The 24,670-nt window shown below is 42.9% G+C and overlaps 1 protein-coding gene across 1 annotated transcript in view; it reads right to left on the bottom strand.

Annotated features, from left to right (window-relative positions):
* dcc (DCC netrin 1 receptor) overlaps window positions 1-24,670 on the bottom strand; it is a 154,132-nt gene that overhangs the window by 37,787 nt on the left and 91,675 nt on the right. Inside the window, exons 12-16 of the mRNA XM_053617624.1 lie at window positions 22,110-22,159; window positions 10,583-10,724; window positions 9,051-9,161; window positions 8,182-8,376; window positions 1,809-1,904 (exon numbers count right to left, since the gene is read on the bottom strand). Of these exons, the coding sequence (XP_053473599.1) occupies window positions 1,809-1,904; window positions 8,182-8,376; window positions 9,051-9,161; window positions 10,583-10,724; window positions 22,110-22,159 (594 nt within the window). The remainder of the gene's footprint in view (window positions 1-1,808; window positions 1,905-8,181; window positions 8,377-9,050; window positions 9,162-10,582; window positions 10,725-22,109; window positions 22,160-24,670) is intronic.

Genomic DNA, 24,670 nt, shown 5'->3' with positions numbered 1-24,670 from the left:
AAAGCAGAACTGTGCTTGATTTTTTGAGTCGTACCTCTGAGAGACGATGTGTAGAGCCGGAGAGGAAATATCATCAACCCCTTACCAAAACAAACCGTGAGCTAGAAGCTTTGATTTAGCTCTGAGACTTACTGTGCAGGAATAGGACTAAGACACTGAGAAGGGGGAAAAAAAGGAAGAATAAAGCTCTAAATCTGGTATAGATGTCTTTGTGGGTTTCTAGCAATGTGTGTTCTGAGCTGTCCATACACGTGCTCATTTCTCTCCACACAACCTCGCCAATTTGTCCATCCAACCAATTATCCATCAGTCCATCCCTCAATCCAACTGTCCAACCAAACCTCCTTCAGTCCATCCGCTTGTGTATCCAGTCATCCATTTATCCGTCTATCCATCCTTCCATGTGTCCATCCAATCCATCGGTCCATGTGTATGATGATTCATCTGTATGTTACACTATCCATGCATGCCACTTATATCTGGAGATTATGTAATATATCTGTTGCTTTGATATCCATCCATCCATTTTTCCTTCCATCCATCCATTCCACCATCCATTTGTTCATTCATCTATCTATCCATCCATTTGTGTACCCATCCATTTATCCAATTTAATCTATCCCATCCATCCATCCATCCCTCTGTTGATTTTAATAACCATCCATCCACTTTTCCATCCATCCATTTGTTCATTCACCAATTCATCCATCCATCCATCCATCCATTTTTCCATCCATCCATCCATCCATCCATCCATTTTTCCAATCCATCCATCACACCATCCATTTGTTCATTCATCAAGCCATCCATCCATCCATCCATTCATTTGTCCACCCTTCTATTTATCAGATATCATCCATCCATCCATCCATCCAACTGACGATCCATCCATCCATCCATCCATCACACCAACGATTGGTTCATTCATCAATCCATCTACCCATTCATTTGTCCACCCATCCATTTATCCGATTCAATCTATCCATACATCAATCCATCCATCCCTCCATTTTTCCATCCATCCATCCATCCATCCATCCATCATCCATCACACCATCCATTTGTTCATTCATCAATCCATCCATCCATTCATCCATTCATTTGTCCACCCATCCATTTATCCGATTCAGTCTATCCATACATCAATCCATCTATACATCCATTCCACCATCCATTTTTTCATTCATCAATCCGTCCATCCATCAATTCATTTGTCCATCCATCCAAACAACCATCCATCCATCCATCCATCCAATTGTCCATCCACTCATCCTTTCATCCATCTGTCCATCCACCCATCCATCTATTCAATCCTCAGTGTCCACAATTCATTCATCTCACCATGCATCTGTTCACATAAATGTCTGTCCATCCATCCATTCGTCCATTTCAATCATCAACGTAGACTCCTTCATTAATCTGTCATTGCATCTATTCTTCCAGCCATCCTTGTTAAGTCAGCCGTCTGTCCTACCATCCATCTATCCAACTGGCCATCGTTCTGTGATATCAGTCCCACAAAGCAACCACAAAACCTCACACAGCCCCCAAGACATCCGAAATGACCACATCATTAAAAATGCATTTACAGAGGAAACACTCGAATCGATATGTGTTCATACATTAACTAGTAATCAAAGGAAAAAAAGGAAAAATTTCACATTTTAGTGTTCATTTTACAGCGTATTCTGCACTACAACCAAATCCACTGCTGTATGATGTTATCTAGGAAGAAGTTTTGGGTACCACTTTTCACACACAAGGTTAAGAAACATCTGGGATGTGTGTATTGAGAATGTGCGACATACCTGACATGGATCTGGTGACAGCGCTCTCATACAGCGGCACACCTTCTCCTGCATTATTGAAGGCCTTTAGCGAGATCACGTAATGGGAGCTGGGCTCTGAAATCAGACAGACAGCCAGACAGACAGAGAGTGAGAGAGAGAGAGAGAGAGAGAGAGAGACAGACATTGGTTGGTTTAATCACTGAGGCAGCACACAATGGCCCTGAAAAGCCCTCACGTCAACACTCTTTTGTTCGTGAGGAGAATTTTCTGTTGGAATACAAACCATTGAGCCAAAATTAATCATCTGGGGAAGAAAGTGTCAAGTCAAGACCCGGAGGAGGAAACAAAGAGATGAAGCAGAGGGAGGTTTAGTGGGATGAGGCTGAGAGTTGCCAGTTCCTTCTGGCAGTTAAGAGGATTTTCATCCTCAGTGTTTGGATCAGGTGCAACTTTGAATCCTGAGATCAACGTGGCATAACTGTGTATGGACTTGTTTTTGTTGTCAGCACTATTTCTCTTTTGGATCATTCTCTAAATCAGGGTCGCTGGTGCTCTGTGGTCCAAGCAAGGTATTTCAGAGGACTGAATGGAGCACGTCTGAATGAGTGTGTGAATGTGACCTGTGGTGGGTTGGCATTTGTTGGTGTTCCACACATTGTGTACCAAGTTCCCTTATAGGGGATAGGCTTCAGGCTCCCTGTGACCCTGTGTTGGATAAGCGGTATGGAAGATGGATGGATGGATGGATGGAGCACTGGAAAAAGACCAAAGCAGAGTCAATCAACGTATGAAAAAAACCAGTAGTAGTTTAGCGATTCTGTTTTTTTTTTTTTTTTTTAAACATTAAACCATCACTGCTTTCTGTAGCAGAGCCTCGGTGGTGGTCAATCATGTGCATTTAGGTAAATTATTTATCTGAAAGCAGCTCATTGAGAAGGGAAAGATTTTCGTTTACCCTCTCTGGTCTGATTAGTGATGGCTTGTTAACATGGCTTGTTTTTTAAAAAAAAAATTGGTCAAAACTGCTAACGTGAAACATCACTATGAAACAAAAGCGCTTTACACCGTGTCTCATTCACCCATTCACACACACACCAATGGTAGCAGAGCTGCCATGCAAGGTGTTAACTTGCCATATGGAGCAACTTGGGGTTCAGTGTCTCGCCCAAGGACACTCCGGTATGATGAGTCACGTGGGCCGGGAATCGAACCGCCAACCCTACGATTAGCGGACAACCCGCTCTACGACCTGAACCACAGCCGCCCCGTAAAAAGCAACCTCTTCTCATCATTCAGTCAGTTAGCCGTTTATATGGACTTTTGTATGTGAAGTATTTTTTGTAATGGTAAACTTTATTGGTCGATTTTCCAGTGTTAAAATCCGGGCATCGCTTTACTGCATCTCTGAGGAATTCTTCAGAAAGAAATTGGGAATAAACTGTTAGTTTTTGGAAATCTCACCAAAATCTCACCATTTTATGAACACCTCGCCTTAGAAATAGACAACATGGCAACTCTTTTCACAATACACAATATTTTATGATATTTAATTTCGCTGAAATGTTACTAAAAAGCACCATCAAAACGTTCAGAATAAGTTCAGGAATTATTTTTCTATTTTCTAACGGCTACTAAAAAATCGAGCAAGGGAAGTAAAATGAAAAAATAAAAAATGAAATAAAAATAAATAAATGATTGATTTACTTGTTACACTTGGAACTACCCCACACAAAGGAAAACATATACATAACAAATAATAAATATAAAAATCAAAAAATCAATCAAACAAACAAAATACAGCCACAATATCAACATCATAAGTACACAAAGTGCATATCTAAAGGCTTTGTAGTTATTTTTCAGCTTTGATTTTTGCTTTACAAACTTGGACACAGTTGTTTCTTTCTATTATCATGTTTATTACACTCACACTAGGACTTTGCACATTTTAAATGGAACGTAGAACGAGACAGAAGCTAATTTTTAAACACAATAATCATAATACACATAGTAACGTTTATGGAGCTGTAAATTCCCAAATACAGAGAGATGCAGTGCGACAGGGCTCCTGAAGGGTTCCCCATCTGAGCTTATGTTTGTACTCGCTAAATCACCAAACACGCCAAACTGCCCTTTGCTCTGTTTCTATTTTCTTTAAAAAAAAAAAAACCTTTTGGATAGATCCGGCTCAATATGGCTGCCATGGCAACCTGAGGATTGTGTGTAAAATATTGATAAAGACAAGGCCTTATGGTTTTTTTTTCGACAGTAATGTTTTAGCAGGAAGGGGTCAAATCACCCTGGGTCAGGAGCTATAAAATGGAGAGAGAGAGAGAGAGAGAGAGTGTGTGTGTGTGTGTGTGTGTGTGTGTGTGTGTGTGTGTGTGTGTGTGTGTGAGAGAGAGAGAGAGAGAGAGAGAGAGAGAGAGAGAGTGAGTTTTGGTTTTCTGACACAGAAAGCCCATAAAATTGCTATAAATCTGCCTCATTAACTTTTCTAGTAAAGATCATAGGCTTGGTTGTTTTACACAAGCCATGACTTTCAATTTTTAACACGATTACCATTCACAACCGCGTTTCGTTTTCCTTCCTGGAAATGTTGTGTACTGTTAGCAGGGAAATTTGAACAAACAAAAAAAGCACATAAGATTTCCTGTATTGACCAAATTCCAATCTCCCACCTCACTGGGCCCAGTCCAATACAGCCCTCCAGTCTAAAACACCCTCTAGTCCAGTCCAAAACAGCCCTCCAGTCTAAAACACCCTCTAGTCCAGTCCAATACAGCCCTCCAGTCTAAAACACCCTCTAGTCCAGTCCAAAACAGCTCTCCAGTCTAAAACACCCTCTAGTCCAGTCCAATACAGCTCTCCAGTCTAAAACACCCTCTAGTCCAGTCCAATACAGCCCTCCAGTCTAAAACACCCTCTAGTCCAGTCCAATACAGCCCTCCAGTCTAAAACAACCTCTAGTCCAGTCCAATACAGCCCTCCAGTCTAAAACAACCTCTAGTCCAGTCCAATACAGCCCTCCAGTCTAAAACACCCTCTAGTCCAGTCCAATACAGCCCTCCAGTCTAAAACACCCTCTAGTCCAGTCCAATACAGCCCTCCAGTCTAAAACAACCTGTAGTCCAGTCCAATACAGCCCTCCAGTCTAAAACATCCTCTAGTCCAGTCCAATACAGCCCTCCAGTCTAAAACACCCTCTAGTCCATTCCGATACAGCTCTCCAGTCTAAAACACCCTCTAGTCCAGTCCAAAACAGCCCTCCAGTCTAAAACACCCTCTAGTCCATTCCGATACAGCTCTCCAGTCTAAAACACCCTCTAGTCCAGTCCAAAACAGCCCTCCAGTCTAAAACACCCTCTAGTCCATTCTGATACAGCTCTCCAGTCTAAAACACCCTCTAGTCCAGTCCAATACAGCCCTCCAGTCTAAAACACCCTCTAGTCCAGTCCAATACAGCCCTCCAGTCTAAAATATCCTTTAGTACATTTGAGCCCTCTAATCCAATCCAGTGCAATACAGCCTACCCATCCAGTATAATATAGCTCTCCAGTTCAAGCCAATACAACCTTACAGTCCTGTCCAATACAGCCGTCCTTTAATGTCCAACAGAGCCTTCAAGTCCAATCCAAGCACCCTCTAGCCCAAACCAAACACAGCACTCTAGTCCAGTCTTGTCCAATGCAGCCTTCCAGTCCAGTCCAATACAGCCTTCCATTTAAGTAGAGGCCAATACAACCATCCAGTCCAGTCCAGTCTAGGTTCGTACAACTGTCCGGTCCAGTCCAGTACAGCCATCCAATCCAGTCCAAACCAATCCAATACAGCCTTACAGTCCTGTACAACACAGCCCTCCAATCCAGTCCAATACTGTCCTCCAGTCCAATGCAGGAATACATTACAGAGCTCCTTCTAACAGTCTGAACCTGAACATCACCACGTCATCATCCGTCGCCTGCAACGCCACAGTCACAACACCAGACTACTGAGCAAGTACCTTAGTGAGACAAACAATGCATCATATTAAAAACAGCATAAATAAAACATTAGCATGCCTTAACACAGAAAGTGTCTCTGTTTAAGCATGCTCTTGGAAAGCTTGGCAAAATTCATTAACGGTTCAGTATCGCTCTGCTGAGTGAAGCTCTGTCTGAATATTAAAAGCCAGCAATTTGTTGTTGTCTCTTTTCAAATGCTAATAGCGGCAGGCTTTTTCAAATTGAATTTACACCCCACTTGTTTTGCTGCTACATTTATTCAGATGCCATGTTGTAATGTCAGTCGAAGCAATAAAAATAAAAATAAAGTATTTTGATGACTGAAACGTAACCTGATGTGGAATAAACCCAGAAATAATAATAATAATAATAATAATGATAATGATAATAGCAATATAACACATAATTCAATAGTACATCGTTAAAGAACGATTTTTGTTGTCGGCATTAAATAATTAGCCGATAAAATATGGGTCACATTATTGGTCACGTTAACTAGTTGAGATAAAAAAAAGGGGGGAGGGGAATCCTCAAAGAAAGTGTATTTATTAAATATTATATGTAATGGGTAGGTCAGGGAGAAATGCTGTGTACATTAACTAAGGTCATCTGTAATTTATCACTTTTATGGATTGTCTTATATACAAGTATTCGAAAATGCACACAGCTTCAGGGTGTAAATTTTCTGTAGATTTGCAACAATTTTGTAACACAACGTACAGTACATAATAGTCTGCAGCCTCTCAGCACTTTAATTATATAAATGATCTCCCATGGGTGTGCAAGCAAAGAGCATGAATTATTTGGGAAGTAGAATCAGGTCTGCCTTCAAATTCAGCTTTCCTTTGCATACCCTCAGTGGAGATGCTGCTCATTTTTAACAATCGCATTCACAATAACCACAGAACATGCCTATTAGTTAGCAGAGACAAACATATTTCCCAATGTCAGCCTGCAACAGCCATCTCACACACACACACCAACACACATATATACACACTCGCACAAATACACCCAGTCTGGCATGGAGAGATAAAGGCAGAAGGGACGGATCCCATTAGCTTCTTGTATGGAGTGTATGGGCTGTGTAAATGAAGCTTGAGCAGCCATTCAATTTCTCTTAATACAGCCCTCAATACAGTCCAATACAATTCTCTAGTCTAACACAATTCTCTAGTCCATGTCAGCCTACAAGTCTAATACAGCCTTCCAGTCTAACCACCCTCCAATATACAATAGAGGCAACCAGTCACATCCTGTATAGCCCTATAGTCTAAAAATCCCTCCAGTCCAGTCCAATATAGCCCTCTAATCCAGTCCAATCCAGTCCAGTCATATTGAGTCCAGTCCAGTCCAATACAGCCCTCTAGTCCAGTCAAATTGAGCCCAGTGCAGTCCAATACAGCCCTCTAATCCAGTCATATTGAGTCCAGTCCAGTCCAATACAGCCCTCTAATCCAGTCATATTGAGTCCAGTACAGTCCAATACCGCCCTCTAATCCAGTCATATTGAGTCCAGTCCAGTCCAATACCGCCCTCTAATCCAGTCATATTGAGTCCAGTGCAGTCCAATACCGCCCTCTAATCCAGTCATATTGAGTCCAGTCCAGTCCAATACCGCCCTCTAATCCAGTCATTTTGAGTCCAGTCCAGTCCAATACCGCCCTCTAATCCAGTCATATTGAGTCCAGTCCAGTCCAATACAGCCCTCTAATCCAGTCATTTTGAGTCCAGTCCAGTCCAATACAACCCTCTAATCCAGTCATATTGAGTCCAGTCCAGTCCAATACAGCCCTCTAATCCAGTCATATTGAGTCCAGTCCAGTCCAATACAGCCCTCTAATCCAGTCATATTGAGTCCCCTTCAAATTTAATGTCTAGTACAGCCATTTAATCCAGTATAATGATAATGAATCTTTATTAGTCACATATACATTACAGCACAGTGAAATTTTTTTCTTTGCATACCCCAGCATGTCAGGAAGTTGGGGTCAGAGCGCAGGGTCAGCTATGATACAGGGCCCCCTGGAGCTAAGGGCCTTGCTCAAGGGCCCAACAGTAGCAGCTTGGCAGTGCTGGGGCTTGAACCCCCGACCTTCCCATCAGTAACCCAGAGCCTTAAGTACCACCTAAGCCACCACTGCCAGGGCTATAATATATATATATATATATATATATATATATATATATATATATATATATATATATATATATATATATATATATATATATATATATATATATATATATATATATATATATATATATATATATATATATATATATATATATATATATATATATATATAGCCTTCCAGTCCAATACCGCTAAAACCCTGTAAGTCTGATACAGCCATACGGTTGTGTCTATGTTCTTGAAGTCTTACCTAAGTTTTCAATGGAGTAGTAGCGCTGCTTGCTGTCCACTCGCACTGTGTCAGCATAGGGACTCCCCACGCCATAGCCAATGATGTAACCCCTCACCAATATGTTGGGGTTCAGTGGGGGCGTCCAGCTCATGATGATGCTGTTGGGAAGGGGACGGACGTGCAGCGAGCTTGGCTGGTTCGGAACCTGGGTCTCTGAAACACAAAGAAAAAAAAATACAATGCAGACGCGAAACGCAAGAGCTGTGCAGCATTACGTTATTAAAAGCAGAGAAATTGTCTATAAGGGTGTATGAAAATAGATTATTTACACTATACAGGTATTAAAAATCAATCAGCTCTCAGCCAAGATGCCTGCCAAAAGACTCGCTAGCTATTTAGACCCTGTTACTCATAGACCTATCACACGCAATCACTCCTGAGTGGCCTCGGGAACAACCCTGGCATCAGACGCTCCTGCTAACACACTTGTTATGAGAACAGATTGGCAGTGAAGGCGTCCAAAAGAGCCTTGAAAGATGAAGCCGATTTGGAGACAGCCCAAAACAGCTGCTGTGTGATCAGTAAGAAAGCTCGTCTCGCGTTGAGACGGGGGGCTAAGGACAGCCCGCTAGCATTACTGCCGCAGGCTAGTTCATTTGTTAGCCAAAATGTACACTTTGCCAAATGTAATGAGCAAAGTAAACACAATGGAGCGATCAAGGTAGTGTAGTATAAATATTTAATCGTCTTACATGTGCTGAAGGAAGGCAGTAGGGGGCAAATAGACGTTATGATTACGTTTCTGCTCAGCCTCAGGGAGGCTAAAGCAGGAAACTGGAATGCGTGTGTGTATGTGTGTGTGTGTGTGTGTGTTTTATCTTGCCCACCATCAAGGTCGTTTTCTGGCGTTTCAGCAGTGTACCATTCGCAGTTAGGGCCTGTGCCATTGACCGTCATGGCCGCCACTTGAAAGCTGTACTGACTGCCTTTTTCCAGCCCTGCGAAAGAAAAGTGAGGGGGGCGGGGGGGGAGAAGAAAAAGAAAGAGAATCAGGAGATTAGCATGCAGGATTGTAATTAGTAAACACCATCATTCAAGGCGGCAAGGTAAACAAGGTCTCGCAGTCTCATCTAGATGGATCACCGTGCATTTCCATCATCGACTGAGATATAAAACAGCAATTATTCCGGCGGGGCGTAAGTTGTGTCTGAATGCCCCAGAGTGTCAGGAATTAGCATAGCATGCACGAGCGCCAGCGTGAAATGAATCCCTTAGGAAATGGAAACGTGGCAAGATATCATCATGGGAATAATGGTTATGAATATTATATTCATTCCAAATTCAGAAACTCTATTCAAATAAACACTGTCACATCAGAACGAGCTCGTGTGTGTCAGCGATCGCTAGTCTTTCTCGGCGCCCCGGAGGCTACGGCTAAGACAAACACATCTTGTTTGTGTCTGTATGATTCATGCTGACCTCCTTAACATGCTCTGAAATTCTGCTGAGGGAAACACAAACGATAATCTTCCACTGGAAATCACACGAACGGCACAAAATCTCCCGTCTGACTAGGCATTATCCCTTAGATTAGATTCATTACATGTAATATCTTCACAAAATCGACACGTCATCTCTATATTCGTGATTTTCTTTTTTAAAACTGAGAATAGAGCAGATTTGTCAGTCAAGCCTCCTATGATTCTTGTACTCATTACATATTTCTAATGTGTTCTATAACAACATCCATAATTCCTCATGAAGCCCGGTACATCATTTTATACTAATACTGGACATAATTCTTAGAAACGTCTCTAAGAAATGATCACATGATCACAAAAAAAACTGCCATAGTTATTATTAAATATATACCTTTTATTATAACATTATTTAACTATGAACAATAGATAGATGAAATGAAAGACGGCACCTTAAACATGAACAATATGATATACGTGGCACGACTGAGGGTAGAAGGGGTTAAATGTAAGCCTTTATTGCTTTTTCTCTCTTTATTGCTTTGTCAAACATAAAAAAAAAAAATACATTTTTTTTTTATATAAAATCTCTTGGACGAAACCTGCATTTATTCTTTTATTTATACTACCTTTATTCCATTCAGTACAGAAAACTATCAGGCCCCGGGGCGTTATTGCCCTTTACTCATACAAGGACTCACACATTATTTCAGAGCTGCCTCTAAACAACAAACAAACAAACAAACAAAAAAAACCCCGAAAAGTTGATTTTTACAAAAGAAAAACCTTTTGACATTTTCACGTTCCATATTAATGGGTGAAAATGATATGTTGGTGAGATTTATGATTTATTTGAACCTTGAGGTTTTACATCCACCGGCAGGTATTAAAGAGAAACGAACGGATAGACGGAGTAAAAAGGAGAGAGAAAAACTGCTCACCTGTGAACAGATACCACAGGTTGTTGGGTTCGATGGCCTCCTGCTCTCCTCGCCGGCCCGTTTTACGGTAACGGATCTTGTAGCCTGTGACGAAGCCGTTCTGCGCGTTGGCCGGAGGAGGCTGCCAGCTCACTTTAATACTCTGAAAGTGATGAGAATGAGAACGCATGAAACGGCGTGTAATTTGCTAATTCGATTCCGCTTCACACTCCTGTCCTTGGACGACAAAAAATTTTGAAGATTCAAACCCAAACATAAATCTAAGGATTTGAGGGTTAAATTTGATTAAAACATTTATTTAAAAAAAAAAAATGCTTTTAGTATTACAGTCCCCTCTGAATCTATTGGAACAGCAAGGCTAATTAAATGGTTCGTGCTACACACCAGAGACGTCTGGGTTTGTAGACTCCATCAAATGACGGAGATGAGACGAGAGTTTCAGAGGATTTCAGCTCTTATTGCCTGGTGTTTACATCTAGACGTGTTAAACAACATAAAACATAGAACCTTTTGCTCTCAATCAGACCATTTCGCTGTAAATTGGTAGAAAAAATAAACATCTGCTGCTTCTATCATGAGTTCCATCATCAATAAAGATTAGTGAGAATGTTCCAGAAGCGGCCGTGCAAGCCCAAGCCATGACGCTACCTCCACCATGTGTCACAGATCAGCTCGTATGTTTCGGATCGTGAGCAGATCTTTTCTTTCTCCACACTTTGGTCTTTCCATCACTTTGGTAGAGGTTCATCTTGGTTCCAGAACTTTTGTGGATCATCTCTGTATTTCTTTGCGAATTCCGATCTGGCTTTCCCATTCTTACTGCTGATGAGATGTTTGCATCTTGTTGTATGACCTTTATATTTCGGCTCTCGAAGTCTTCTTCGACAATGGATTGTGATACCTTCACCCAGCCATGCGGTGGTTGTTGGTGTTGTTTTTGGGGTTTTTCTTCACAGCTCTCACAATGTTTCTGTCATCAGATGTTGCTTTTTTTTTCCTTGGCCGAGTGGTTTCTTTCTTTTTCAAGACATTCCAAGTTGCTGTATTGTCTATGCCCAATGTTTATGCAATGCCTCTGATTGATTTTCCCTCTTGCTTCAAAATGGCTTGCTTTTCAATCAAAGGCAGCTCTCTAGTCTTCGTGTCGGTTTATCCTTTTTAACAACAAACGCACAGTTTCTTCACAGTTGAAACCCAGGGCTCAAACCAAGAGTAGCCATTAAGACCTTTTTATTGTTTAAACAATCAATCTAACAGGACACACCTGGGTAAGAAGAAACACCCGTCAGTCACGTGTTCCAATATTTTTGGAGAAAGGGTGTATGCAGACTCCATGAGAACACCATGGCAATCGCATACTGGTCTACATGTGCACTTTTCTATACTACACTCACACAGGTCCTGTTTTAATGAATTACTTTAGTTCACTTTTTTCTTCCTGAATTATAACAGGACGTTCTACACACTGTGAAATACACTGGCTCCACAAACATCTCCTCTAACTATAACTTTTCCAAGGCGCAATAAAAGCCATTAACAACACTCCACTGTTACTGTTTAACACAGAAACAAGCTTTTGGCTAAAAGTGTGCTGTTGTTAAGAATGTGCTTGGGGTATATCGAGCATTAAAGGAAGCCTCTAGAGAAAAGTGTGAAACATGTGTCATGGAGCTGCTCGCTGAAGTTTTCAGCGAGTTACTAGGCTTGTGTACTGGAGAGTGATCTTAGTGTACAGATTTAAAGTTTGCCCGTGCACTCTGCATTCTGTGTGCGTGTGTGTGTGCATGTGTGTGTGTGTGCTGTAATTACATAGGGAAGAGCGTTTAATTGCTCAGCAAAGCGGAGGGGGAAATTAATTGCTTTGACAGGGTCTTTAGCATGGGCACAACAACGGCAGCCATGCAGAACTAGCACTTCATTTATGGAAAAGATCACCATGTAAACACAGCCCGCGCCCTCCTGCTCTCTCTCTCTCTCTCTCTCTCTCTCTCTCTCTTTGGTGTGACTAACAAACAGGAATACACACCTACTTTACTATGAATGACAAGAAAGGATGCCACACCTACTTTAGTGAAACTGACAGACAGAGAGGCTACACCACTTTTACTGAGGCTGACAAACAGAGGCCACACCTACTTTACTGAGGCTGACAAGCAGGGACCACACTTACTTTACTTGGACTGACAGACAGAGGGCACACCTACGTTAATGGGGCTGAAAGAGACCACACCGACTTTACTGGGGCTGACAGAGACCACACCTACTTTACTGGTGTTGGCATACAGAGGTCACACCTACTTTACTGTGGCTGACATACAGAGGCCACACCCACTTTACTGGTGTTGGCATACAGAGGCCACACCTACTTTACTGTGGCTGATATACAGAGGCCACACCTACTTTACTGGTGTTGGCATACAGAGACCACACCTACTTTACTGGGGCTGACATACAGAGGCCACACCTACTTTACTGGGGCTGACAGAGGCCACACCCACTTTACTGGTGTTGGCATAAAGAGGCCACACCTACTTTACTGCGGCTGATATACAGAGGCCACACCTACTTTACTGGTGTTGGCATACAGAGACCACACCTACTTTACGGAAGCTGACAAACAGAGACCACACCTACTTTACTGGGGCTGACAGACCAGGGCCACACCTACCTTTCTGGGGCTGAAAGAGGCCACACCCACTTTGCAGTGAGGACACCCATGCTTTGGTGTGATTGACAGGAACAGAATCCACTCCTTTACTATTAATGATATGAACACAAACCACAGCTACTTTACTAAATCTGATTGGCCCTGAGACCACACCTTGGGCCCCTGGGACACAGACATATTATCTACACATCCTTCAGTGGGACTGACAGGAACAGAAGTCACACCTCCTTGACTATGAATAACATACACAAAGGCCACACCTGCATATTGGACGCGCCTCCTTTACTGAAACTGCGAGACATATTGGCCACGCCTCCTTTACTAAACTGATAGATAAGGCAGAAACAGTAATAGTAATTTACTAGTGAAAAGAGCTGAGCATATGGTAAATTTATTGATTCACAAACGTCCAAATCAATACGAATGACTCAGTGAATCATTACACTGGGACATACCTGCGTTTGGGAACTAGATACGCTTATTAATTGACCTTTGCAAGCACCCTAAAGCTTGTATGGGTATGCCTGCACAGGAACGTTATCATATGTTTAGCAAATGTCATATTGGCTCAGTGGCGGTTGCTGTTAATGCCAGCTGCCTGGTGTTCGGGGGGGAGGGGGTCGTAGTGGTGGCCTTGCCATCTGCAGAGGAGGAGGTACCGCCCCCTGAGCAAGCCTGTTAACATGCAAATAAAGCAATTAAAATTCATGTCATGCTGTTCCCAAACACGTAAAGTGTTTGGGTTAAGTCGTGCCTTCTCTACATTTCGTTTTTATGTTTATTATTTGTTTACCGGGGCTTGACTAGCAACCCATGTCCATCCAATCCTACCCTTTACTAAAAAAAATACAGTCTCCACAGAATACAGATGTGCCTCTGAAAGACACTTCACTGGCCCACAGTATGTTTCTCAATAAGTTGTCAACTGCAGTGGTTAGCTCATTCATTAGCTAAAGTAGGTGTTGCTTATTCGGTTAGCCTGGCGCGCTAGGCCTGTTGACGAGGATGAATTCATTAACATTTGCTGGCACCTGTTCTCCGGGTTTGGGATGGTCTTCTTAATTGATTACAGCAGGTCATACAGACGTGTGTGTGTGTGTGTGTGTGTGTGTCTGTGTGTGTGCGTGCACGCCAGAGATACTGGGAGCCATTAAAGTAGAAACTGTGAGTGTCATTTTGGCTCGGTCAGCTAATTATCCCGTGTTGAACAGAGCAAATCAGCTTGGAACGGCATGGCCACCATTTTCCATTGGCATGTGCATTCAGAGAGAGAGACTCACAGAGAGAGAGAGAGAGAGCGAGAGCGAGAGAGAGCCTCACAGAGAGAGAGGCTCACAGAGAGAGAGAGACTCACAGCGAGAGAGACAGAGAGCGAGAGAGAGAGAGAGAGAGTGAGAGAGAGAGGCTCACAGAGAGAGAGAGACTCACAGAGAGAGAGACAGAGAGCGAGAGAGAGAGAGAGAGAGTGAGAGAGAGAGACTCACAGAGAGAGACACTCACATAGAGAGAGCGAGAGAGACTCACAGAGAGAGAGAGAGACTCACAGAGAGAGAGAGACTCACCGAGAGAGAGACTCACCGAGAGAGAGACTCACAGAGAGAGAGAGCGAGAGAGAGACTCACATAGAGAGAGAGAGACTCACAGAGAGAGAGAGACTCACAGAGAGAGAGACTCACACAGAGAGAGAGCGAGAGAGAGACTCACAGAGAGAGAGACTCACAGAGAGAGAGAGAGAGCGAGAGAGAGAGAGACTCACAGTGGGAGAGAGACTCACAGAGAGAGAGAGAGAGACTCACAGAGAGAGAGTGAGAGAGAGAGACTCACAGTGAGAGAGACTCACAGAGAGGGTGAGAGTCACAGAGAGAGAGAGAGAGAGAGACTCACATAGAGAGAGAGAGTGAGAGAGAGAGACTCACATAGAGAGAGAGACAGTGAGACTCACATAGAGAGAGAGAGAGAGAGAGAGAGAGACTCACATAGAGAGAGAGAGAGAGAGAGAGAGAGAGTCTCACATAGAGAGAGAGAGAGAGAGAGAGAGAGAGAGAGAGACTCACAGAGAGCGAGAGAGAGAGGGCACAGAGGAATTTCTTTTGGAATTTGACCATAGCTTTAACAAGTTCTTTCCAGCTCAACGTCCATAGCACTTCCCTGCATTTTATTTTTAACGCTTTACCGTTCAGTTCCATCGCCCACTCCGTTAGTCGGCTGCCTGTGATAATGTCCGCGCGTGCTAACCAGTGATGACTGCTGTCAAAACACTCTCCGAGTTCATTCATCATCCGGCAGCGCAAAAAAACCCCCACGTCTCATCCTCCTTCGTGCTGCGCCACAACGGTGATGCATAAAATCTGGCTTTACAGTGCAATATGAAACGTCTACGGCTTAATTCAACGGCGGAAAGGATGAAAGACGTGTTGCAGCGAGCAAAAGACTCCGGAGAAGTTCCTGTCTGAAACCCGAGGCTCGTTTTTGAAGCTCCGTGTCCGTCGTGACCTCCGGCACGTGCTACTTACAATGCATTAAGAATACAGGAAGTGTTACCGTACGATTTACCATTAGAAACGTCGCACATTTTCCAGATTGTAATTCACACACATCTTGGAATTTGATCTTAAAGAATGTAAGTGTTCTGTTCTGAACACTTTCCTTACAATTACTAAACCCTGACACTGGAGACTCCTTCCATAAATGTAAAAACAAACAAACAAACAAACAAAAAAACAACCTCCTCCCAGAAAGCTTTACTATACCAGCGATTCTGCTTGATGCTTGAAGTGCATTAATTAGCGAATCCATGCATTATTAGCTTTAGAGTATGTGGATCTTCTGCCACACGAGTCCCTGTGAATGAGCTGTTACTATAGAAAGAATAAAATAGCAGAATCGGAACCTTCCCGTTATTAACTGAGCCTGAAAGTTGAACCGCGAGCAATCTTGAGCATGACGTATGGACTTAAGATCTAAGTCTAAGGAACACGAACGTGCAAAATGTTTATTTATGTCCATGTACCTTGTAATGCGCTCTAGGGAGCTAGTTTTCGTTCCAAGGAGCTACATAGGACCATCCCGAGCCGAGATAATGAGGTTTCCTTAATAAACAGATGTATAAGCAAAACGTGTCGTGTGCAATGACACAAAGATGGCCGTCATAGTTAAACCAAATAAAATAATAATAATTATTTTGGCTTAGTGGTTAGCACGTTCGCCTCACACCTCCAGGGTCGGGGGTTCGATTCCCACCGTGGCCCTGTGTGTGTGGAGTTTGCATGTTCTCCCCGTGCTGCGGGGGTTTCCTCCGGGTACTCCGGTTTCCTCCCCCAGTCCAAAGACATGCACGGTAGGCTGATTGGCGTGTCCAAAGTGTCCGTAGTGTATGAACGGGTGTGTGATTGTACCCTGCGATGGATCGGCACCCTGTCCAGGGTGAACCCCGCCTTGTGCCCCATGCTCCCTGGGATAGGCTCCAGGTTCCCCCGTGACCCTGAAAAGGATAAAGCGGTATAGAAGATGGATGGATGGATAATAATAATTTTTTTAAAAAAATGGTCAAGCAACCTGGACCGGACCACGTGAGATGGAATGACCCGATATCTTTATATGATGGTGCTGATGTAAAGCCGAGACACAAAACTTTCAAGTGGAAAAAAAAGAAACGTATAACGTGCGTGCTTTTACTTTTTGAACCGTGTCGACTTTCAGGACTTTTCATCATCCAGTTAGCGGCAAACCCACTGGAAAGTTCACGTCCCTGCGATCTCTACTCTCAACTGGATTTGACGCCACTGCCAACTAATCGTTCGTGTGTGTGCGTTTTTTTTATTTTTTTATTTTTTTATTCCTGAAGGCCCCCCGTTTCCTTTTGCTCCGAATGAGTGGCTTATTTCATACAGGGTGGAAAATTACCTCAGTCTCTCTGGACCTCCACTCTATCAGCGTCCCTGCTTACCGTCGAAGAGAAGGTCTCAGTGCGGGCTGAACTTTGTTTTCGAGTCGAGTTCTTGTTAGAAGTCACACCGTATCACCGAAACCAAAAAAAAATCAAAACAAACCCCCAAAAAACGTTTATTTTTATGCTTGTGGTACGAAAGACTCTTCTTTTTTTTTTTTTATCCTTCCACGTTCACGTCCTCGGACCAATCCCGTAACCATCCGCCGTTTAAAATCATCTGACCTTCTCGTCCTCGGAGAGCATTTACTTCTGGTCTTGTTTTCAGATTAATAACAAGCTCAATGCCGGATTCCAGGAACGTAACACGGAATCCCTGCATCACACACGGCGCTTAACTCGATAGTTACTGCTTTCAAGCTGCGATCAATAATGGAATATACGTGAGCCAGGGCATGAGGAAGCCTCGTTTGATGAATGTGGAGGGAGGTTAGCGTGAGACGTGAGCTGAATGTTTACACGGTGAGCCGCTTGGCCAAACGACGGGTCGGTTTTTAAGGCACAATTAGGCTGCATTGTGTGTGTTACGCAGGAAATTAGCGTGCGAGCCTAAACACATACAGTTCTTTTTCTCATTTACATATGCACGGAAGAAGAAAAAAAAGGGCGGGGAAACAGGAAATGTGGCTGATTACACATTCTGTTCATGTCCTAAACTGTGTGTCATTAGTGGTGACCAGTTTTACATGTCATTTCTTCCACATTTCAAATCCAGGTGTGAATTAGCGTCATGTGAGCTGTTTGGAGGTTTATAGCCCTTGTTGCCAGGTGCAGAGAATTTCAGCTAATTTGGGATTGGCAGTGTAACTTTTTTTTAAAAAAATGATCCTAAAACCAGTCCATACAGGATTTCAAAGAGTTGTTTTTTGTGTGTGCGTGTGTGTGTGTGTGTGTGTGTGATTGTTGCAGCGAAAAATGCTTGATTTTGCTGCGGCATTTTTTTTTTTTTCCTTCAAAATTTGCGAGTTTTTTGTGCTTTTCATTTGAATCTGTGAAATCGCAATCACATGATATAGTCGTGCACGGTCTTTCGCAGTGATGTTTGTTGTTAAACGAGACCTTTTAGCTGTATTCATGTTCGACGCACGTGAATCTGAGAGGGCTTCGTGATGATGTCACCGGACACGCCTTGGTCCAAATCTGTGTAAAACGTGCAGTGAAAAATTGCAAGTTGGAGTTGGCTTGATTTCGCATTAATCCCTGTGAATGCAACATCAGAAAATCCTAGAGGGACCATCACTACATCTATCAAAACTGCTCCATCTGTGCCTTCACCATCGTTACCTGCACCGCTTGGTTCACTATTACTTCATCTCAGAGAGTCTTCGTCTACTCTCTGTATTGTTCTACCTATTTACAGTTGACCATGTTCAACCCTTTATTTCCTGATGTTCTGCTTCTCAGTCCTGTTTATAATATTGATCATGGATCCTGACCCCTTCTGCTCTCCGGACCTGACTCATCCAGCTCGGTGCCCTAGTTCTAGTTGGAGTTCTCATCAAAACCGCTCTCTGTCGCTGAGGACGACCCAACATGGACAGCCTAAGGATCAATCACAGAGTTTACTGTGGATGGTATCACAGCATTATTCATCATCCCTTTTAAGGCTGGTTCCCCTCAAGGTTTCGTCATCATACCGTCTCGGGGAGTTTTTCCCTTTCCTTAAAATTTTAACCTACGTACTGAACATGAACAAGCTTTGGTCCACCTATGGCGTCCAGCAGAAACCTGCGGTCTTCACCTCTTCCTGAGCCGCACATGTCGGTCACGAGAGCCGCTATACCTCCGAGCATCCCACCAGGTCTGACCTCATTAACTGGAGCATTAGTCAGGAAGTATTTGTCCCACAGTGTGATACAGACTATCACCGGCTGACTTAAAACCCACACCAGCCACGCTTTAATAAACGGATGGGAGCTTAGGCTGTTATAACTCGTCCGGTGATGACTGCTGAGAGCATTTTGAGCGATTATGGATGGAGCCATTTGTGTCAGCACAGATGTAGTAGCCTGCGTTGTGCTGCTCTGCCTTGGCTCCCTCGTCACCTCTTTTATAGGAGCAATCCATCTGATTCCATCTATTAACAACCGTTTCCCCTAGGTAGCAAATGATGCACAAGCGGACAGTTTCATTTTCGGGTGAAAAATGAAAATGTTTTCGTTCTTAAATGCACCCTCCCTAAGCATGATGCATGGTCAGAAGAAAAAAAAATAATAAAAAAAATAATCATGCCCCTGGCATTGTGGTTACGGCGTTCGGATATAAATTTTCCTGACGTCTCTCTCGACCACTCATCTTACTCACTTTACCCGTACTGTAGTGGTGCAGTTCAAAAATCGAACACGATGCAATAAATAGATTTATACAGTAAGCCACAAACTGACGTCGCTCCGCTGTGAAGCGTGTGGTGCGTATGTGGTGGTCGGCCATCGTTACCACGTGCCGTGAGGGTGGGATTCATTTCTCATGCAAATTCATTCACGGCACGCCACTGACAGACAATGGAAGCCCATTTCCTCTCATAAACGACGCTTTATCAGCCGCCTCAGACCGAGCGCTCTCAATACCGCCTTTGTGCTCTTCCTCACGCAGAGACGTGCCCAGGGACCCGAGCGCACTGGAGGGAGGGAGGCAAAGCGCCCAACATGGCTCTAATCGAAAACCTGCAGCGCTCGGATGAAGGAATTCCACCATATCACATGCAACTTCATGGACTGACGGAGAAAAGAAAAAGTGGAAGGGAATTCTACAGAAAGAGTGTCAATGATGCCATCTTTAAGGATTACTATCGGGGAAATATATACTTTTATATTAAAACGTAGTCTAATGAATGCAAACAGATCTTTATTATTATTATTATTATTATTATTATTATTATTATTATTATTATTATTTAACCATAAATTTAACCATTTTGGCTAAAAGTGTTTGATGGCACCTTGTTAGAATTTTTCTATTCGCTAGCCATCTTGTCTAAGAAAATAAATTGAATAAACAAACGGTTGCGGTAGTTATGGAAACACGTACAAAACAACACGGACCAAACTATTTACAAAATATTGGCCGCATCACAGCATCGGATGTTCCTCAGCATGTTCCACAGCAGGGGAACGCTCGACTCTCATGGGTCCTCAACTTACCAGGGACCGGTAGGTATTAACTACTTTCACACTAAGTGTTTTTATATATTTATTTCTTTTTCTTTTTAAACCGTAATCCTCCAGGAAGCGGTTATAAGATGGTGGAATGCAGCTGTTTTTTCGAAAGTGCTCCTTCTTGCATCTTTTTAGTCAAACTGGAGCTTCCAAACGTTTTGGAAAAGGTGCAAGGGTCGACAAGCTCTTTTTTTTTTTTTTTTTACCTCCCGACCGATCAGGTTGTGGTGCAGATGGCAAAGCGAGAAAAAAGAAAATGGAGGACGGGTGAGAAAAATTAGGGTGCGTCTCGATCGGCTGTCTAGTTCGGTAGTCGGGGCGCGGATCAGGGAGGCGGCCGTTTTTAAGGGCTGTTTCAATCGTAAAATCCTTCCAGTGCACTGGAACGTTCGCTGGCTAAAAAAATTCCACAGTACACCGCGAAAACCAGCGAGCGTCGATACTAAATACTGGAAATGACGTCGTGTTTTCTGAAGCCTCTCAGCATGGAAAAATGGCGGACGAACTCTCAGACAAACGGGAGTAGCTTTCGTCGTATCGTTGTTGTAGCTCTCACATGATGTGATTACTTACGTTAGAGATTTTAGCTCGCCTACGATCCGGCTTGAAGTACCGTGATAGAAACACATGATGACGCGAACACATTTATATGATGTATAATGTCAGAAAGATATCGGTCCTGCCTGGTGGTGATAAATGCCAATGGTGAGGTTTTACAACTCGAGTACGTAGCCAGGGTTTAACGACCTAGGGAGCTAGGAAGCCGATTGAGACGCACCCATCGAGTGGGTTAACAACAAGCTAGCCGGGTAACGTTACTGATAACTCTAATGTTGTCAATTACGTTCTCAAAACAGTGATTAGTATGGCCAATCTTATAGATTTAACCAAGTGCTGCGTCTGTGTAATAACTGATCTAAAGCCAAATACTGCTACAAACTCGTATAAAAGTAGACACGGGGAACTTTACACTGTTCACAGTGTGCACATCCATGATTTGACGTCACACCGTAAACGCGGACGGAACTGTTGGTTGAGGAGTTGACGGGGTGTTTTCGGTGGATTTTACCGGTTGTAGGCAACAAATGACACCTTTGCCCTCGAATTCAGCATCACAGCAGCTTCTCATTCTCTCCCCCATGTTAACAGGAATGCACATCATCCATGCTGGAGATTAACAACAATGTTGAGTCTTTATGTCAAATAAATCTCCTAATATGACAAGACTGACCTTTTATAATTCCTGTAATCCGGATAATGCTGATTTCAAAACGAAGGGCAATTCAAGAACGCATTTAAAGCAAGACATCATACAACCTGCTTATACCAGGCTTATATATATATATATATATATAATCTCTTTCTATTTCCCTTATTTTTAGTATTCAGCTCATTTAGAAAATGAAACAATCAGAATTCCACAAACTTTGATGAATTCGGAGGTTTATATTGGACTTTGGAGTAATCCTGTCGCCCTACACAAAGACAAAAAGCATAAAAGTCCTGTAAGTGCTGTGCTTTCTATAAACTGGGAAAGGAAAGATCTGTGTATTCTCTTGCACAATGACTGTTCTATTTAATGTTAGAAACGATGTCGGCATGTTTCCTGTGATCTCTCTTGAACCTTCATAAAATCCTGCCGTTACTGATCAAAAGGGAGTGGGGACGCTCGGGAGCTTTATCGCTACCAACCGGACACGTTCGCAACACCACCTGAGGGCTGAACACAAAATCAGAGGCATTGTGTTTCATACTCACCCGCGAGTAGATCACTTCTAGAGAGATGTTCTGGGGAGGAGCGCTCGGAACTGCGGAACAGAAGAAGACAAAGATTAGGAGATTTGTTTCTTGTAAGAAATATAACTTTTGGGGATTTCCTATTCCTATTATAGGAAAATAATCATGTCCCGACCCTGAGAGCATATCCGGAAATGTTTTATTCCTCTTGTAACCTAGCAAATTTTATTTTATATTAAAGTGCACCTATTATGCTTTTTGAAATATTCCCTTTCATGTAATGTGTTATATATGTAGCTGTTTGTGAATGTAATAAATCTGCAAAGTTTCAAAAATCAAAGCGCAGAACAAACGGAGTTATCGACTCCTAAAACAAGGAATCGATTCTGAACAGCTGAATCGAGTCGTTAATGATTCCAGACTTCACTTCCTGTACTAACCTACGTAGGTTTGTAACAAAAAACCCCGCCTCTGGTCTTCATCAGCTGCTCGCTGACAGCGGTAGACCAATCACGACAGACTCGGACGTCTGACCAATCAGAGCAGAGTATGCTTGCTGAAAGGAGGAGTTTAGAATGAATCCTTTAGAACGGATCATTTAACGAGTCGTTTGTGACACTGGGGGAAAAAAGGCATCGCTGCAGTTTAAATTATGAGCACGTTAAAGTGTTCTTTGATCTCGGATGCATGTAAATCTATCGTATGAGACCTTTAAAACAAAATTAGCCACGTTTCAAAACCATAATAGGTTTCGCTTTAATAAAATAATCACACATCATACTTTTTATTCACTTATAGTTACAGTAATTGTTAGTAATTGATAGTAATTCATGTTATCACTTATATTATAGCAGCTATAATCTGTCATTCCCTTTTTTTCTCTTCTCTCTTGAAGATAATGACAAAACAAGAGCAGTTGCAGAGAAACAGCAAAGCCTTTGACACGGGAGACTCCTTCCATAAATCCTAAATAAACTTCACCATATCGACGATCACACCCATTTTGAATCCGTTCATAATTCAAGTTCCTGTGAATGCGGTGTTACTATAGAAACGATAACATATTAGAACAAGCGTATTAATATACAGTATATATAAACCGATCAGGATCGAGAATTCAGGAAGGCTGTAAAAATAATACAGATTAGCGCATGGCTTTGTGTGTATGACATCATGCTATATAAACTAAAGACTAGCCACACAGAACACCAGGTCAGTCAACAGCCCGAGCCTGTTAAAGCTGTTATTGGATTAGCTTTTGGCCTGAGGGAACGACCTAAAGCTAACAGCTAGCGAATAACCCAAGGTTTACATTAGTAATCAATGATCAAATAAGGTTGATATTGATACAAATACATTTGTGAGGTTTCCTGCTCGATTTGGATTGATCTGTTGACGTGTGTTTACTGTGTAAGCGGGGTCGGTCGGGAAATACGATGGTTATACGGTCTGAAAGATCAATGAATCTATTAGACTGACTCACTGAACACAAATATTTGCACACACACACACACAAGCACACACTGGGGTTTTCATATTCCTTTAAAAATAACGTTTAAATGATTTAAAGATGTTTAAAAAGCCGTACCGTGTTTTATTTCCTTACTTGCAACCCCTTTAACACACCTCAAAGCTGACTTTCTGTAGTAGGCTTGCTGCGATAGTCGGTGTTATTGGTGTTACATGGTGTTCGGGCCGCACGCCGATTACATCACTTGCCCAACGCGGTAACGCCCCTCACTGTCGTTTTGCTTTTTTATAATAATAATAATCATTTAGTTCAGTTAGAGAACGGACGCTACGATTAAAAACTGAACGAGTCTGCTCGATTCGATTCAATGAGCTGAATGAGTCGGAGTCGCAGCACGGATCAGCAGGAGTGAGATTTAATTCACCACGTGATGAAAGTGAGGCGAGCTGACTGACAAGAAGAGTGAGGCGAGCTGACTGACAAGAAGAGTGAGGCGAGCTGACTGACAGGAAGAGTGAGGCAGGCTGACTGACAAGAAGAGTGAGGCGAGCTGACTGACAAGAAGAGTGAGGCAAGCTGACTGACAGGAAGAGTGAGGCGGGCTGATCGACAAGAAGAGTGAGGCGAGCTGATCGACAAGAAGAGTGAGGCGTGATGACTGACAAAAAGAGTGAGGCAGGCTGACTGACAAGAAGAGTGAGGCGAGCTGACTGACAAGAAGAGTGAGGCGAGCTGACTGACAGGAAGAGTGAGGCAGGCTGACTGACAAGAAGAGTGAGGCGAGCTGACTGACAAGAAGAGTGAGGCAAGCTGACTGACAGGAAGAGTGAGGCGGGCTGATCGACAAGAAGAGTGAGGCGAGCTGATCGACAAGAAGAGTGAGGCGTGATGACTGACAAAAAGAGTGAGGCAGGCTGACTGACAAGAAGAGTGAGGCGAGCTGACTGACAAGAAGAGTGAGGCGAGCTGACTGACAGGAAGAGTGAGGCGGGTTGACTGACAAGAAGAGTGAGGCGAGCTGACTGACAAAAAGAGTGAGGCGAGCTGACTGACAAGAAGAGTGAAGCGAGCTTACTGACAAGAAGAGTGAGGCAGGCTGACTGACAAGAAG

Source organism: Ictalurus furcatus, chromosome 28, assembly GCF_023375685.1.
Source record: "Ictalurus furcatus strain D&B chromosome 28, Billie_1.0, whole genome shotgun sequence".
NCBI lineage: Eukaryota > Metazoa > Chordata > Actinopteri > Siluriformes > Ictaluridae > Ictalurus > Ictalurus furcatus.
This window is presented reverse-complemented; position numbering and strand designations above follow the sequence as displayed.